Source organism: Echinops telfairi, unplaced genomic scaffold (genome assembly GCF_000313985.2).
Source record: "Echinops telfairi isolate 266 unplaced genomic scaffold, ASM31398v2 ScPeMD7_3533;HRSCAF=4204_0, whole genome shotgun sequence".
NCBI classification, from domain to species: Eukaryota; Metazoa; Chordata; class Mammalia; order Afrosoricida; family Tenrecidae; genus Echinops; species Echinops telfairi.
Window position 1 is genome coordinate 39,605,574 of NW_022107431.1, and position 16,080 is coordinate 39,621,653.

The 16,080-nt window shown below is 45.8% G+C and overlaps 2 protein-coding genes across 2 annotated transcripts in view; both read left to right on the forward strand.

Moving 5' to 3' along the window:
* LOC123522212 overlaps window positions 1-12,197 on the forward strand; it is a gene marked incomplete at its 5' end in the record, with an annotated part of 59,274 nt that extends 47,077 nt beyond the window's left edge. Inside the window, 5 exons of the mRNA XM_045294604.1 lie at window positions 356-511; window positions 2,298-2,391; window positions 3,089-3,226; window positions 10,780-10,937; window positions 11,981-12,197. Coding sequence (XP_045150539.1) covers window positions 356-511; window positions 2,298-2,391; window positions 3,089-3,226; window positions 10,780-10,937; window positions 11,981-12,197 — 763 coding nt within the window. The remainder of the gene's footprint in view (window positions 1-355; window positions 512-2,297; window positions 2,392-3,088; window positions 3,227-10,779; window positions 10,938-11,980) is intronic.
* Window positions 12,198-14,469: 2,272 nt separating this feature from the next.
* LOC101656467 (coiled-coil domain-containing protein 162-like) overlaps window positions 14,470-16,080 on the forward strand; it is a 24,882-nt gene continuing 23,271 nt past the window's right edge. The window contains exon 1 of the mRNA XM_045294605.1: window positions 14,470-14,537. Coding sequence (XP_045150540.1) covers window positions 14,470-14,537 — 68 coding nt within the window. The remainder of the gene's footprint in view (window positions 14,538-16,080) is intronic.

Sequence of the window (16,080 nt, forward strand, 5' to 3'; positions counted from 1 at the left end):
TATTTCCTTTTACTTTCTTCTTGTCCCACTATCATGCTCAGCCTTCGTTTTGGTTTCAATAATTCCTCTTGGTTACATTGCCTTTGATCAAACCCTACAAGGCCTCTTACACCCTCCTTGCCAATGATGTATTGCATACTTTCCGCTTAGGTTGGTGGTTCTCCACCTTCCTAATGCCTCAACCCTTTAATACAGTTCCTCATGTTGTGGTGACCCCCCCAACCATAAAACTATTTTTGTTACTACTTCATAACTCTAATTTTGCTACTGTTATAAATCAGGCAACCCACAGGTTGAGAACTGCTGGCTTAGGGGAACACACTAGCAAATAATTTCTACCTTTCTTTCCCTTCAGGCTCTATAAGGAATTGGCATGGGAGATGGGTTTTGAAGAGTTCCACTTGTACCTGAGACCCGTTCATTTTGAGTTTGCATCACACAAGGAGAAGGTAGACCATCCACCCCCGGTCTTTATTACTTCTCTGCTGGAAGACAGTGACCGGGTAGACAGGTGAGCCTTGAGAGGGTCAAGGTCAAGTCAAACAATTTGTGACTGGTGAGACATAATTTCTGCCAGCAATGGACATACAAATAAAGTTGTATTTCTAACCCCCCCTCCTAAACTATGGTGTCAATTTTTAATTTTTCTTTCTCTTTATTTTGGTAAGGGGGGGAAAAAGAGGACTTCAGTCAAGGGAGGAATTGTATTAAGAAATGTTGAGTGATTGCAAAATGGAAGAACTTAATCAGGGCACTCAAATGAGAGGAAATGACAGACTGAGCTGCTGCCTAGACAGACCACATTGCTTTGGGTAGAGAGGGGGGTGAGAGTTGGCCTGATGACCTGTGACCAGGACACTTTCCCTGTGACCAGGAAGAAGTCACTGAAATTTTTTTTAGCATTTTTCCCCCTGAAAAACTATCAAGAAGTGTGCAAACCTAACATATGATTGCAATACTTCAATCAAGCTCTTAATATATAATCAGTCACAAAGCCAACTCCAGCCTTCTCTTTCAGGCCCTATAGGTTCAGCCCATTGGCTGAAAGAAGGTGGACTTACTAGTTACAGATCTTGAACATACTCCGAGTCTAGGGAAGGAATCTTTCCCCACACACACAGGCAGCCTGCAACGTAGGCCAGGAGAGACTTCTTGCCCTGCTCCCTCTTCTTTCTTTCTCTGCCTGCCCATCCCCACCAATGTCCCAGCTCTGCCCCAGGCTTGAAGATGCCATTCCAGGGACTGATTATTTCCCAGAAAGCCAAAAGGAATAACTGGGTGTTTTCGTTATAATGGATCACTGCTGGACGTACAGGTCTTCTGTGTTCATATGTTAAAGAACCTCCATGCGCAGAGAGCATGCAGTAGGATGAAAGAAGTTCACGAGGATGAGCGGTCCCGGGCTTCGCAGCTTCAGCCCTGTTGACACTGGGACCGGATCACCCGCTGTCAGAGCCTATCCTGTGCATCATGCAATGACCAGCAGTATCCTTGGCCTTGACCCACACTCTCAAACTCACTGCCATTGAGTCAGCTCTGAATCAGCAAGACCCTATAGGACAGAGTAGAACTGTCCCCTCTGGGTTTCCGAGACTGTAACTCTTTACAGGAGTAGAAAGCCTCTTCTTTCTCCTGTTTTACCCAGTAGATGCCCTTAATACCCCTTCCTTCCATTTCTGACCATCAAAAATGCCTCCAAACAGTGTCAAATATTCACGACGGGCAAAAACCTCTCCTACTCTATCCTGTCACATTAGCTAAAGCAAAAGGTGATTTAAACCACCCCTCAGGCGAGGCTAGCTCTCCACCCAGTGCAGCTGATAAAGTAGGCTGGAAGCAAGATGTCCCCTGGCTCTTCGAGGGCCCTGCTGGAGCTGGTATTCTATACTGCTGTGAAATAGAGTCCCTTTCTGTCCAGTTAGGGACAAAGGGCAGTGTCCGTTGGTGGAATCGTGACTGCAGAGGATATTGGAATGATTATTTGAGCCACAGGACCGAATGGAAGGGGAACAACATTGTGAGGATGGACAAAAGGATGCAAAGGGCCTCAGGAAGTGTCCATAAAAGGAAGAGGGAAATCAGCAGAGAGCGGTGTGTTGCTGATCAGGAGACTCCAAAGGCTGCGGGGGTCCAGCACACCCCAACTGCAGAGAGAGCGAGTCCAAGGGCTGGGAAGACCATAGACCCTTACAGTCACTGGCTTTGAGTATAGCGTCCAGGAGACAAGTTCTTTCTCTTGTCAATGGCCTTCCAGGTCCGGCCACCTGTCATCTTCAACTTCCCGTCTTGTCTTTCAGATATTCCCCTACTTCTCTTGTCTTAGCCATCTCTGAGGTGGATGATAATCAAGTGGGTAAATTTAGTTTTTATACAAAGGAAGCCATCCTCAGGGTAAGTAATTTTATCTCTTAAAAAAAATGGTTTTAAAACACTCAAGAAGTCGATTAAGCAATATACAAACGTGCTTCCTAAAAATAAGGATGATATTGAATCATATAAGCATCGCTCTCATGGATGAGAAGAGCTGCCAATGTTAGAAATACTGATCATGGTCTTGCATGATTTGATGTATTTGTTCACCATATGGTTGAAAGCACAGCAGCTGCAGCACCACTTTGTAGTAATGTCTGTTAGACAGTCCGCAGAAGCACGTGGTGCAAATCATCTTAGCACCGAGCTTTTTCAATATGTGCCCTGTTTTCTGGAGCTTTTATGTGAACTTTTTAATCTGGGTGCTGTTTCCCCCTTTGCTTTTAGGTGTGTGTGCGTGTATGTGCATGCGTGTATGTGTTGTTGTTATTGTTTATATATAATCTGATCCTGGCCATTTCATATGCCTGTAGCTGAGCATGTTTATTGGTTCATCAGAGCCTCCTGGTCCTTTCCTATTAGGGAGACCAGATGGTATCCGGAGAGTGAGCAAATTAGACCTGGAGGCTGACATGCTGCCCAGATCGGCTGGTGAGCAGCCAGGGACCTGAGCTGATCCTGTAGTTGGATTCCTACTGTATCCATGGTCGTCTCAAACTTGAATTCCACCCTTCCTTATGGAGGCATTCCTAATACCAGCTCTGTTTCCTTCTGTTAGCTCTTGCTCCATTCAGGAGTGGAAAACATGCAAGTGGCCCTTGCATGGCAAGCTGCTCAGAAAAATGCTTTGATGGTGGCTATCCAGCAGGCGTCCTTCTATCACGTCCCCCGCAGGGACTGTCCGGCCGGAGTCAAGGTCAGCCTGCATGACGGAGAAGTCTGAAGCGTGCTGTCACTGTGCTTGCCCGTGTCAGGTCGTCTCACTGCCCTGCTTCCTTGTCATCCCGGGTTCTGGTTTCAATTTCTTCTTCCCTTCCTTTCTAACATGAACTAAAGCACGGCCAAACTTTTATTGGGTGTCTTTTATTTTGTGACAGTTCCCTGACAATTTTTCATTTGTGGTACCTTTGTTAGGAGTCCTAGTAGGGGCAGAGGTTAAAGCACTCAGCTGTAAACGTGGAGAACCAAGGACTGGTAGTTGGAAACTACGGCCTTGGTGATGGAAACAACAAGGGGCTCACATGATAACCTGTTACAGGTCCATGACTTATTCACCACAAATACCTCTTTCAACACCACTCACTGCCATCCATTCGATGCCAACTCATAGCGACCCGATAGAGCAGGCTAGAACTGCCCCCGTGAGTTTCCGAGACTGTAACTCTCCATGGGGAGAGAAAGGCCCATCTTTCTCCCGAGGACATACTGGTGGTTTCCAAGTGTGGACCTTGCAGATCGCAGACCAATGTGTAACCACTATCCGCCACGGCTCCTTTTCAACAACCTGAACGGTGACAATGCGTGTGGAGCTTGCCAGATGGAGTACATAGGAACCCAATGCACTAAAGAGATGAAGAAGGAGCTTGATACCATCAGTTATAACAAGGCCAGGGGCCAATTGTAGACCAGACCATCAACAGCTCCTATTCAAGTTCAAGGTGATTAGCAAAGCAAGGCCCAGGGTGTTGTAAGCTGATGTTGGAGTTCACATGAGTAACAAAGGAAGGAAGAAAATCTGCATAAAAGTAGACACTAGTAGTTCCACCCTACGTTGTTCAAAGGAGTTTGTTGTCTCTAATCCACTGCATTTGTTCAAGGGTCAACTGTGTGTCTCCTACAAGCGTGAGACAGAAGAGGCGAGAAGAATCGAGAGGAGTCAGTGAAAGGGGACACGAGGAAGAAAGGGCGAAGAGACAGAGGCGAGGGAGAAAGAACACCAAAGCCAAAGCAGGAGGGTTCTTCAAGAAGGTGTGAATCTGGATCAAAGTCCTACACACTGAAGATCAACACTTTTATAACGTTCCTGGCAGAGAACACAGGGGCACAATTAGGAGATCTAGCTTTCAGCAGAAGTGACTTTCAAACACAACTAAAATCGCATAAGCAACAGAAGATAAATAAAATAACTGGGATTTCAAAAATTAAATATTTATACTCATCAAACAACTTTACCAGAAGAGTAAAAAATGAGCCTGCAGTCTGGGAAAGATCAGAGATGTAGGAAAAGACTCTAATCTCTATAATATACAGATAATTCCAACAACTTAGAAGCAAAAAGACAAGCAATCCGGTTTTTAAAATTGGCAAAGGACATGAACAGACACATATCACCAAAGAGGACAATGAGACAGCCAACAAATATATGAAGGGATGCTCGTGACCGTTAGCCATCAGGGAGATGCCAATCAAAACTACAACGAGAGGCCATCTCACCCCTGACAAAAATGGCACTGATAAGAAACAGCCAACAGAAAATAACAAATATGACCAAGGTTGTGGAAAGACTGGACTCCTGTATTCCTGGTGGGATTGTAATAGGGTACAGCAGCAACGGGCATGGGCATGATGCTTCGTCAAAAAGCCAGAAATGGAAAGACTTCGTGATCTAACAATCCCACTTCTAGGTATATATCCTAGAGACATAAGAAGCGTGACAAGAATGGATGTCTGCATGCCCACGTCCACTGCAGAATTATTCCCAATAGGAAAAACATGGAAACAATCTCAATGCCATCAATGAAGTAATGGTCAGACAAATCATGGTACATGCATCCAATGGATTACTGCAGAACTATAAAGAATAATGATGAGTCCATGAGTTACCATGTAACCCGGATGAATCTGGGGGACATTGTGCAGAGTGAAATAAGTCAGTTACCAAAGACAAATATTGGAGTGTCTAAATCTGATCTTAAAGCAGCAAGAATCCCAGAAGAATGCAGTACAGAGGACAGCGCTGAAGATGCAGCCTGGGAAGAGTGGCGCGTCTGGGCAGACCACATGGGGCAAACTAAGAGGGAAAGAGAGACAGCGAGAATGGACTGCCCCCTGGCCCACCAAGCCTCGAAGTTGACATTCCTGGTTGGAGTAGCCAATGCACAGAGAAGATCATGGGGCTGGTCCCATCATGAAATACGGCACCCACTCACTGACCCACAGTGCTATGGGGACAGCACTGCAGATGCAGTGTGGGAATTGTGCCCGGTATCACACACACACACACACACACACACACACACACCCACCACTGGAGTGAAGCATGAAGGGAGCGTAACAGCAGCAAGGGAGCAAATCAATGAAGTCCCTGAGGAATCCCGACAATAGACATCAGAATCAGTGGGCAGAGCTTGGCACTTCACCAGATCTTATTGGAAAACTTTCAGAAGGGTCAGCAGACAGACCTGGAACTATTTATAGGCCTTTCTTTTCTTTTTCCTTTTTCTCATGTCTATTCATATAAGCTAGGGGCAGGAAAACTCCAGGGAGACAAGGGAGAGGAAGAAGTGGGAGAAAGGGAGCGGGGAGCCAACAAATCCAGGGACAAGGGAAAATATAAGAGATCTAAAATTGATGGCAAGGAGGGCACAGAATTGCTGGTGGGGTTTGATCAAATGCAATGTAGCCGAGAGAAAGTACTGAGAGCTGAATAAAGGTTGAACATGATCGTGGGACAGGAGGAAAGTAAAAAGAAATAGAGGAAAGAAATAGAAGGCAAAAGACATTTATAGCAGTATAAATATAGGCATGCACTTATGTAAATATATTAATGTATAACGAAAGGCATATAGGTCTATGTACATATATTTAAATGTTAAGTATTAAGGTAGCAGATGGACATTGGGTCTCTACTCAAGTCCTCCATCAACTCAAGAACACTTTGTTCTAGTAACTTGGCATTCTGTGATGCCCACCTTCCCAACACAATTGCTGAAGTCAAAATGAGTGTATAAGCAAATGTGGTGAAGAAAGCTGATGGTGCCAGCTATTAAAAGATACAGAGTCTGGGGTCATAAAAGGCTAGAAGTTAAATATGTAGCCATCTAGCAAGGAAGTAACCAAACTCACATAACAGAAACATACCAGCCTGTGTGATCACGAGGTGTCAACTGGATCAGGTATCAGGCATCAGAAGACCCCAAACATACAATATATCAATGCAAACAATGGAGGTCAGAGTGGAGACCCAAAGCCCATCCATAGACAACTGGACATTCCCTCACAGAATGTTCACAAGGAAGGAATAAGTCAGCCAGGGTGCAGCACAGCACTGACAGAACACACAACATTCCTCTAGTTCTTTATTGCTTCCTTCCCCCCATTACCATGACCCTGGTTCTACCTTACAGATCTGGCTAGACCAGAGCATATGCACGGGTACAGATAAGAGCTTTCAACACACGGAATCCAGGACAGATAAACCCCTCAGGAACAGTACTGGGAGTATCGATACTATGAAGGTAGGGGAGTGGGGAGGAGAGAAAGGGGAACAATGGGGAACCAACTACCATGATTGACATATAACCTCACCCCCAACCAGGGGGACAAACAACAGAAATATGGCAAAGGGACACAGTGGATGGTGTATGGATTACGAGCTGTAAGAACCCCCAATAAAATGATTTATTAATAAAAAAAATGTTTAAGCCAAGAATGGGTAATCAAACAGAAAGGAATGTTCTTTGATTGTTCACAGGGATGAGAGGGGAGGGAGGCGGCATCACCGGCTCCATAGTAGACACCTGTTATTTCTAGTGATGAGAAAGCGAAGACCCCGTGTGAAGGAAGTCGGCACAACATGACTAAGGTGAAAGAAGAGATGGGCATGCACACAAGAACACAAGACAACGCCGACACTGTCATTTTGTACACACTATAGGTAACCACAGAAGGTATTGCTATGAAATAAAAAAGGGTTTTTTGCAACAAGTTCGCTGCCAGAATACAGCGGTGAAAACCATTTGGTGATAGCACAATGGAGTCTCTTGAGCCAGCCTACATCCAGAAGAGAGACGAAGAAATCGTTAAGGAAGTCAGCACCTACATTAAGACAATTGGCCACGACCCTGACACAGGAGCATCTGTGCCGATTTCTGGTTGGAATGGTGACAGCCTGCAGGAGTCAAGTGCTAATGTGCCCTGCTCGGTTCAAGGGGTGGAAGGTTACCCGTAGGATGGCAATGCAGTGGAACCACACCGCTTGGAGCTCTGGATTGCATCCTGCCACCAACCCACCCAACTGACAAGCCCCTGCGCCTACCTCTCTAGGTTGTCTACAAAACCTGGTGGTCTTGGCACCGTCTCTGTGGGCAGAGTGGAAACCAGGCTTCTGAAACCTGGCAGAGTGGTCACCTTTGCTCGGTCAACGTCCCCACTGGAGTGAACTCTGTAGAAATGCACCATGACACTTTGAGTGAAGCTCTGTCTGGGGACAATGTAGGCTTCAATGTCAAGAACATCTCTGTCAACAATGTTCGCCAGGGCAATGTGGCTGGTGACAGCAAAAATGATCCGCCGATGGAAGCAACTGGCTTCACTGCTCCAGGGATCGACTTGTACCGTCCAGGGCAAATCAGTGCTGGCTACACACTTGTGCTGGACTGTCACACTGCCCACGTTGCCTGCAAGTTTGCTGAGCTCAGAAGACTGGTCGCTGTTCTGGTAAGCAGCTGGAATCTGGTCCCAATTCTTGGAGTCTGGTGATGCTGCCATTGTTGACATGGTACCTGGCAAGCCCGTGTGTGGGGGAGCTTCTCTGACGATCCTCCTCTGGACGGTTTGGCTGTGTGAGACGTGAGACAGAGACCGTTGCTGTGGGTGTCATCAAGGCAGTGGACACAATGTCTGCTGGAGTTGGCAAGGCCACCAAGTCTGCTCAGAAGCCCAAATAAATATCACCCATCACACCTGTCGCCCCAGTCTCCATCCGTGGCAGAAGAACTGTTTGTCCCAATTGGCCATTTAAGTTTAATAGGAACAGACTGGTTAATGCTAACAATGCAGTGTAAAACCCTCAGAAGGAAAGGAATATTTTCTGGACCATGCTTCTTTTTTTGTGTTGTTAATAGTTTTTTTTAATCATTTTACTGGGGGCTCATACAACTCTTATCACAATCCATACATATATCAATTGTGTAAAGCACATTTGTACATTCGTTGCCCTCATCACTCTCAAAACATTTGCTCTCCACTTAAGCCCCTGGCATCAGCTCATTTTCCCCACTCCTTCCCTGCTTCCCCCTTCCTCATGAACCCTTGATAATTTATAAATTATTATTTTGTCATATCTTGCCCTATCCGACATCTCCCTTCACCCACTTTTCTGTTGTACAGGGAGGAGGTTATATGTAGATCCCTGTAATCGAGTTATTAGTTTTTAAAATCAGTACTTTTTAAATAGGAAAAAAACTTAACCAAAATTTTGTCACAGAATTTTGAGACCCATGAAAACAAAGTTTAGTGAGACAAAAAGCGAACACGTTATTTAACTTATTAAAACGTGCTGCTTTTGTGTCTCGGCCGCTCCTCCAGCTCAGTCTGTGCACTCCTGAAGGTGCTGTTGCCATTTCCCCCCGCCCCGCCTCCCCGACCTCTGCCACCACCCACGGCAACACAGCAGTTTGCACACCCGCCAGACGCTCAAATCGGATTCCTTTCCATGGTTTTTTTGTTTGTGAAACAAAAAAAGGTTGGATGGGACAAGATCAGAACTGTAGGGTGGCTGGAGTAAGGGTCTCCAAAAAATTCTTCGAGAACTATTGACTATGTGCAGCTACATGATGGGATAAAAATTCCTAGGTGCACCTTTCTTGGCCTTTTTCTTACCAAAGCAGTTGTCCATTTTCTTAAAATACCTCCCTAGTAGCACCTGTGCTCTTCCTGCATCTTGTACAAAAATCTATCAAGATTATCCCTTTGGGGGTGTCCCCCCCCCAGATAGTTACCCTAACTTTCAAAGCTGACCCCTCTGCCTCGAGTTTAACTGGTCCAGATGTCCTTGGATGCCACTTTTGATTGGACCTTCTTATGAAGGTTCCTCACGAGACTGAGACGAGTGGTTTACTGAGAGAACCTGTCTGCACCCATCCTCTGATGGCAGAGATGTGTGAACGTGTTCATCTGCAATAAACTCAGGCCGATGTGACTGGAACCCTATCAGCTATATAGTTTTACTTCCCATCCTCTCTTAGGTGGCATCCAAACCATGCGGTCACTGCCATCCCCGAGTGGGGCACCACTACCTACTTTCTACTTGGGTCAAAGTCCTATGTGTAAGGGATCTGGCTGCTATGTACACTTTGACATGTACATGCGATATGCATACTGTCCGCTGAAACAGAACCACTTAGAACTATTTGAAGCTCTGAAAAGACTCATTATACAGACCGGGAATGAGAATGCCAAGGATCTGGAACTACCAGACACTGCTGAGGAGAAGGTGAAATGTTACAAACACTTTAGAAAACAGTTGGGCAAATTCTTAAAAAATTAAACTAACACCTACTATGTGATTCAGCCATTCCACTTCTAGATACTTGCCCAAGAGAATGGGAAGCACATATTCAAACAAGGACTTACAGACACGTGCTGGTAGCACTTCATTCACCAAAGCCTCTTTATTCACAATAGCCCCAAACTGGAAACAATCCGGACTGAAGACCCCCGAATGGAAATAGGACTGCTTCCAGAACACGGGGCACCCCAGGGGTCTTCCGAAGAAATCAAATGGGAAGCCTTGAACTTTTTATCTATTTTTTTTCTCAATTTCCTTATTTCAACTTCAGTAATTCTGATATGGATATACGCTCCTTTATTAGAAGAAATTAGCTCTCTCTTTATTTGAAGAAATTAGTTCTCCCTTTGAAGCTGTAACTTCATTTTAGTTCATAGTTTAGAAGGAAAAAAAATAACAACCACTGAACAAGACTTCCACCCATCAGTGCCCTGCAATTCCCAAACCACAGGGTGATTGGAAGATGAGGACTTTTCTTCCTCACCGTCCCCCCATCTCCTCTCTCCTCCCCCATCTCACCTTCCTTCCATGTCGCCTCCCCTTTTCTCGCCCTCCTCCTTCATCATGGCGTTGCCATGGCAGCGTGGTAGCCCACCTCCATCTGTGTAGGCTGTGCCAGAATGGTGACCTTGAGCGAAATGTCTAGATCTTGCCATCATGAAGCCAATCAATGGTATCACTTGCGCGACCACTCTAAGTAGTCACCTTGTAGAATGGAGAATTTTTCTAAGAACACTAGGAAACCCTCTTCTGTACGTAGTCATGCGCAGTGCCTTACCCTGTCCTTTGCACAGTGGCTCTCCCCTCCCCCTCTCCTCCCTCTCCTCTCCCCCTCCTCTTAGCCACGAAGTGGTTGGCATTGGGGGGCTCGGCTGTGGCTGTGAGATCATTTTGGAGCCAAATACAGAAGACCTTATGCATCTAACCAATACAATTCCCTTTGTTTGAAAACATTTCAGGAAATAGGTTCCGATCTGAGACATCATGGTGGGATGGCTCCAACCAGAAGAAGATACTCCAGAATTGTGAATGGTACAGAGAGTTTGCCCTTAACCACAACGCCCAAAGTCCCAGGCTCCTTTGTGCATCCTCCAGAAAGACTCCAGACTATCAAAAGGTACGGGTGCTGAGGTCTTTAAGATAACAAGAGTCCTCTTCCAAGTCAGTGAATTACATTAGAGTTACGAGGTTAATGGATACAATATACTCCCACAATGACCAGCAGGTGTTTAGTGTGAAGACTTTGAACACTTCAGATGACTCAACTCCTTCTAATATGCTCTCGCCTCTGAAGGCGAGTCAGCTGTTTCTCATTTTAACTTCGTCTCTTTCCTCTTCTCCCTCGTATACATTTCAAACTTCCAAAAGGGTAGAACACAAGGAAGAAGGTTCACATGTCTCTGCAAATCCTTCATATCTTTCTCAAACTGAGAAACCCCAGAGCTTTCCCATTGCTTCGGATACCAGGATGCTGTCTTGTTAGAGAAGCTGACCGGAGGAGCCACGGCCTCTAGAGAGACATAGCTACACACTAGAGCTCTTCCGTTACGTCTTGATCTCACTGCACCATGACACAGAAAGAGAGACACGGATAATGGCAATATGGTATTTATGGTCTATATGGTCATTATGAATAATGAGTGTGTTATTGAAACATGCCAATGACACGCCGATATAATTTTGACAGTTTCGAGTAGAAAATAACAGACAAAGCTACTCCACAACTCCCACTCAAGGTACCATTTTTCTGAAACCTGCCCTAAGCCCACATCTCCAGCATGTGGATGGAAGATTTAAAACCCACGTGCCTCTGTGAAATGGCCCTTGGGAGTCCTTTTCAGCTCAGTGACCTGAGCCCAGGGTAGGAGGGCACAAAGGAGCCTGGCTCTGATGTTTGAAGGCCAAAGTTAGACTGCTGGTGGCTGCTTCCAGCCAGCGGGGGCTCCCTCAAGAGGAGGGAGACCTGTCAGTTTCCCCAGTGACCACCAGACATACGTCAAGCCAGTGAGAGCCGTGGAGACAGAGCCAGCTGTCCTCTTGTTACAATGCCCAGTACTTGGCCCAGGTCTCGCTGTCTTCTGGAAAGCTCTCAGAGTCTCTTTGTGTTGCCTCTCCACTTATCTCCCGCCTTGGGCTCAGATGTCTCTCTTCACCTGCCAGGGCTCCGGAGGCATTCGTGTCCATTCAGCTAGAAAAGGTGGGGCTGCGGGACATGATGCTGAACGACTTTCTCCTCAGGAAGCAAACCATGGCCGACAGGATGCAGCACCCCGTGAGTGTGCCGCCAGGAGAGCCCCCCAAAGCTCTCGTCTCTTCCATGTCTGAAAGTACAGACATTCTTGACTTGCAATTTGTTGCTTTTAGTCTATTTAGATAGGACTATTGCAGACATTTCAGAAAGAATTGAAAAGGGATGTTCAGTAAAAAATAGAAAGGGACTGTTTCAAGCTAATAGCGGTCTAATTGGTGGTTATTGTTGGTGGTGGTGGTTTACGTGTGCATTGCCCCAAGGCTCCCTCTTGGTTTGTCATTTTCTAAACCAAGCTGTTTTAGCGCCTCCACTAGGGACCTCCCCTGAGCGATATAGAGTGAGGAAGGGCTCTTACCATCTAGTTGTCTGTTGTCTCAATGCTTAAGACAAATTTCTATGGAAAGGTTTTATAATAGCCTAATCTGCTGAAAATAACAGACAAAGCTCAAACTTTGAAGCAGGTGGAATTGTGTGAACATCATTTTACTATTCATTACTCTTTTGATGAGGAAAGCATTCAACAAATACACAGTTATTTGGGAGAAAAACAACAAGGGTTTCCATCGCCGGGCATTGTCTCAAATAGACGAGTCTTCCCTAGGATAGCATTCACCCAGTGCAGCCCTGCAAATGGGAGAGGCTGGAGGCCAGCCTTCCTGAGTGCTCCTCAGTGAGCCTGGAGGCAAAGGACACATCTAATGAGCAGCTCTCAGAAAAGAGTCACTAAGAGAAAAAGGCAAGGTCCTGTCCACTGCCCTTCAGGATTATCCAGGGACTGTCAGAACTCAGTGCTGTCATGGTTGGGGATTTTGCCTTGCTTACGAGCTAATAGGCTAGCCTGTTCTTCTGCCATGGATGCTAGTAGAATGCCTGAACTTCCTGTGTCAGGATCCAGGACTTAACGACTCATGGCAGACGGGGTACCACGAGCTTTGTCTTTGTGTCCTTTCCCTTGGCTTCCCCCAGATGATTTGACGCCGAGGCCCCCAGGGCGTTTGTGTCACAGCTGGGAACATGGAGTATGAGACATCCACCTCTTTCTTAGCAAGCCTGCTCTGTTTTCCCAGAGGGAGGTCTTGTCTTGCTCATTGTGGACAGCCCAGAGAAATGGTCCCGGTCGAGAAAGGTCTTGCTTTCTCAATGAATTCAGCAGAATGTTTAGAAGGGAAAGAGTTCAATAGGGAAATGTGTCTCCATGTAACATGTCTCGATTATCTGGCTTTTCTCTACTCGGAGTCTGCTCACATGTACTGGGATGGGTACTTTCTTATATTAGACTATCATTATATAAGAACTATCATTTTCTTTTATCCCAGGATGAAATTATGAAAGCCAAGAGAGATGTTATCATTGAATATTGTCAAAAGTAAGTATAGTAATGTGTTAGCAATAGATTTTGATTTCTCTGGCTCTAAATTAGTATTACAGACATGCATATTTAATATAAACAAGGAATTTAATGTGACCTGATGAATTCAATATGTGATAGATAGAAATCCAGTCCATGGCTGGGGCACTTCGTGTTCAAATCAGCCACCGGTTGCCATGGAATTGACTCTAAGTCAGGGCTTCCTCATGGTGTCAAAAGAGAACTGCTCCATGGGGATTTTTAATGGCTGATTTTTTGGAAGTGGATCACCAGGTTTTTCTTCTGAGGTGTTTCTGGGTAAACTCAGACCACCCACCAGGGCTTCAAACTGGTTCATTCTGGCTTCAAACCAGCCTAGATACACAGAATCAGAGCCTACTTTTAAAAAGGACCCCAGGTGACTCTTTTGTATGCTTCCAATCTTTCAACTAGCAGTGGACTGCGTTAACTGTTTGTACCACCACACCAAACTCAAACCCACTGCCCTAGAATCGATTCCAACTCAGGGACACCTTATATGGCATTTCTGATACTGTGACGCTCAGTGGAATCAGATGGTCTCATCTTTCTCCCAGGGAGCAACTAGTGGGTTTGAATTTCCGACCTTGAGGTTAGCAGCCCAACATCAAACGCACAGAGCCACCAAAGCCCCTTTTTGCTCCAAGACAGATTCCAACTAGGCCACCACCCTATTGAGTACAACCAGATCCAACTGATCCGCAGGGGCACATCGGAAGACAAGGGGTCCATGCCTCTGCCTTCCGGCAATAGGGACGACGGGACCCAGATGGAAATTCCTCCTTGACAGAGGGGCTGGGTTGTCTTTTCAAAGTCTTCCAGGGAACTAGGTCCTGAACTTGGTGAGTGTGGAACCACGTGCACTCCCCTTTGGAAGTCGCTGTTTTCTTTTGATATTTTAGGTTTCACCAGCACATGTCCCACTACGCTCTCCGAGGCCAGATCATGGCGTACTCCAACAGCCTGCGAGCCCTGCTGGAAGAGTTCCCTACCATCAGGAATACCTTTTTCATGGTAGGACAACCACAAGAAAAGAAGGGGCCGCGGGATTCCAAGGAAGGCCTCAAGCCTGACTTCAGGTGCGTCCTTTCAGGTAGAGCACTTTGTTTCCCACCCAATCCACCCAGAGGAGTGTTGGGCTGGGTGCAGAATCCCTCCTCCCTTCGCTACACCTTAGCACAGTGGTTCTCAACCTGCCTAGTGCTGCGACCCTTTCATACAGTTCCTCATGTGGTGGTGACCCCCAACCATAAAATTAATTTTTGTTGCTACTTCATAACTGTAATATTGCTACTGATATGAATCATAATGTAAATATCTGATATGCAGGATGTGTTTTCATTGTTACAGATTGAACATAAGTAAAGCATAGTGATTAATCGCAAAAACAATATGCAATTATATATTGTGAAATCTTTATTTCTAATGACAAATAAATGAAACTTTGTCTTGAAGCATGGTGTAGCATGGTAACAGTCTTCATATAACAACAGTAAACTACATTGCTACATTTTGGGACAGTGTGCATAAAAAGCCAACATCAGTGTGAAAGTTGAGATAGCTTCTTTCTCTCCAGATCAGCATATCTGCATGTGGGTGGACCTGTCTGGAGACAGATAGAGGAGCTGGAGACAGATAGAGGAGCGGTGTCTCGGTTCCTAAGACCATATAGAAATAGGTGTTTTCCAATGGTCTTAGGTGACCCCTGTGAAAGGTTCGTTCGACCCATAAAGAGGTCATAACTCACAGGTTGAGAACCGCAGCCTTAAGTCTTTGAGTCCAGGAAGGCAAAAGAAGGAGTGAACATCTTTGTAAGCAAGAGCATCTTTGTATCTGAACCCAAGAGGTCTTTGTGTACGGGCTGGTTGGCTGCTTTTTCAATCCCTTTAGTCATGCTCTCTCCTGGTGAGCCCAGAGATTTGTATCAATCACACCCTTTTATATAAGCCAGCATCTAAAATATTTATGTAAACTTGATCTTGATCTGCCCTGGCCTCAAATAGGCTGTTCAATGATGTTGAGAAAATATTCAGAAAACCAACCAACCAATGATAAACCAGTGCGTTTGAGGAAATCAGTGCCTCTGTGTGTTCTGATGGTGCAGGGAATGATTTTGCTGTGAGATGAAATCACTTGGGATGGCTCTTCTAGCCACAGTCTTTGTGAGTCCCACCAAATACCTGAGTAGAAGTATGCAAATAAGGTGTAGAGGGAGCCATCTCAGAAGCAGGAAGATAAGCCCCACAACCATCAAGAAAGAAGAGTCACCAATGGCAAGATCCTTGCGTGAAGTGGTGATGACCCAGTGTAAAGTCGTAGTGGCAACAGAGGCACCAGAGACCACAACATCAAGACCATGGGGCAGAGCAGTGGTTGACCCAGTCCACAGAACTGGAGCTCAATGTCTTTGGGCAGGAGGTTGATTTGCCATGGGGTGCCCTTTGGTCATTGATCCGTGCTAAAGGGTCTTTGTAACATTTGCCCGAGCAGGGCAAAAGCCAAGGGAGCACTTGGCTGAGAGGCTGAGGACCAGAGAGATGCGCCTGCTGGCATGGCTGAGAAGAGGGGCAGTGGACAAAAGAACTACATCCTTCATGTTTTCTGATCCTGACTTCATGTAAC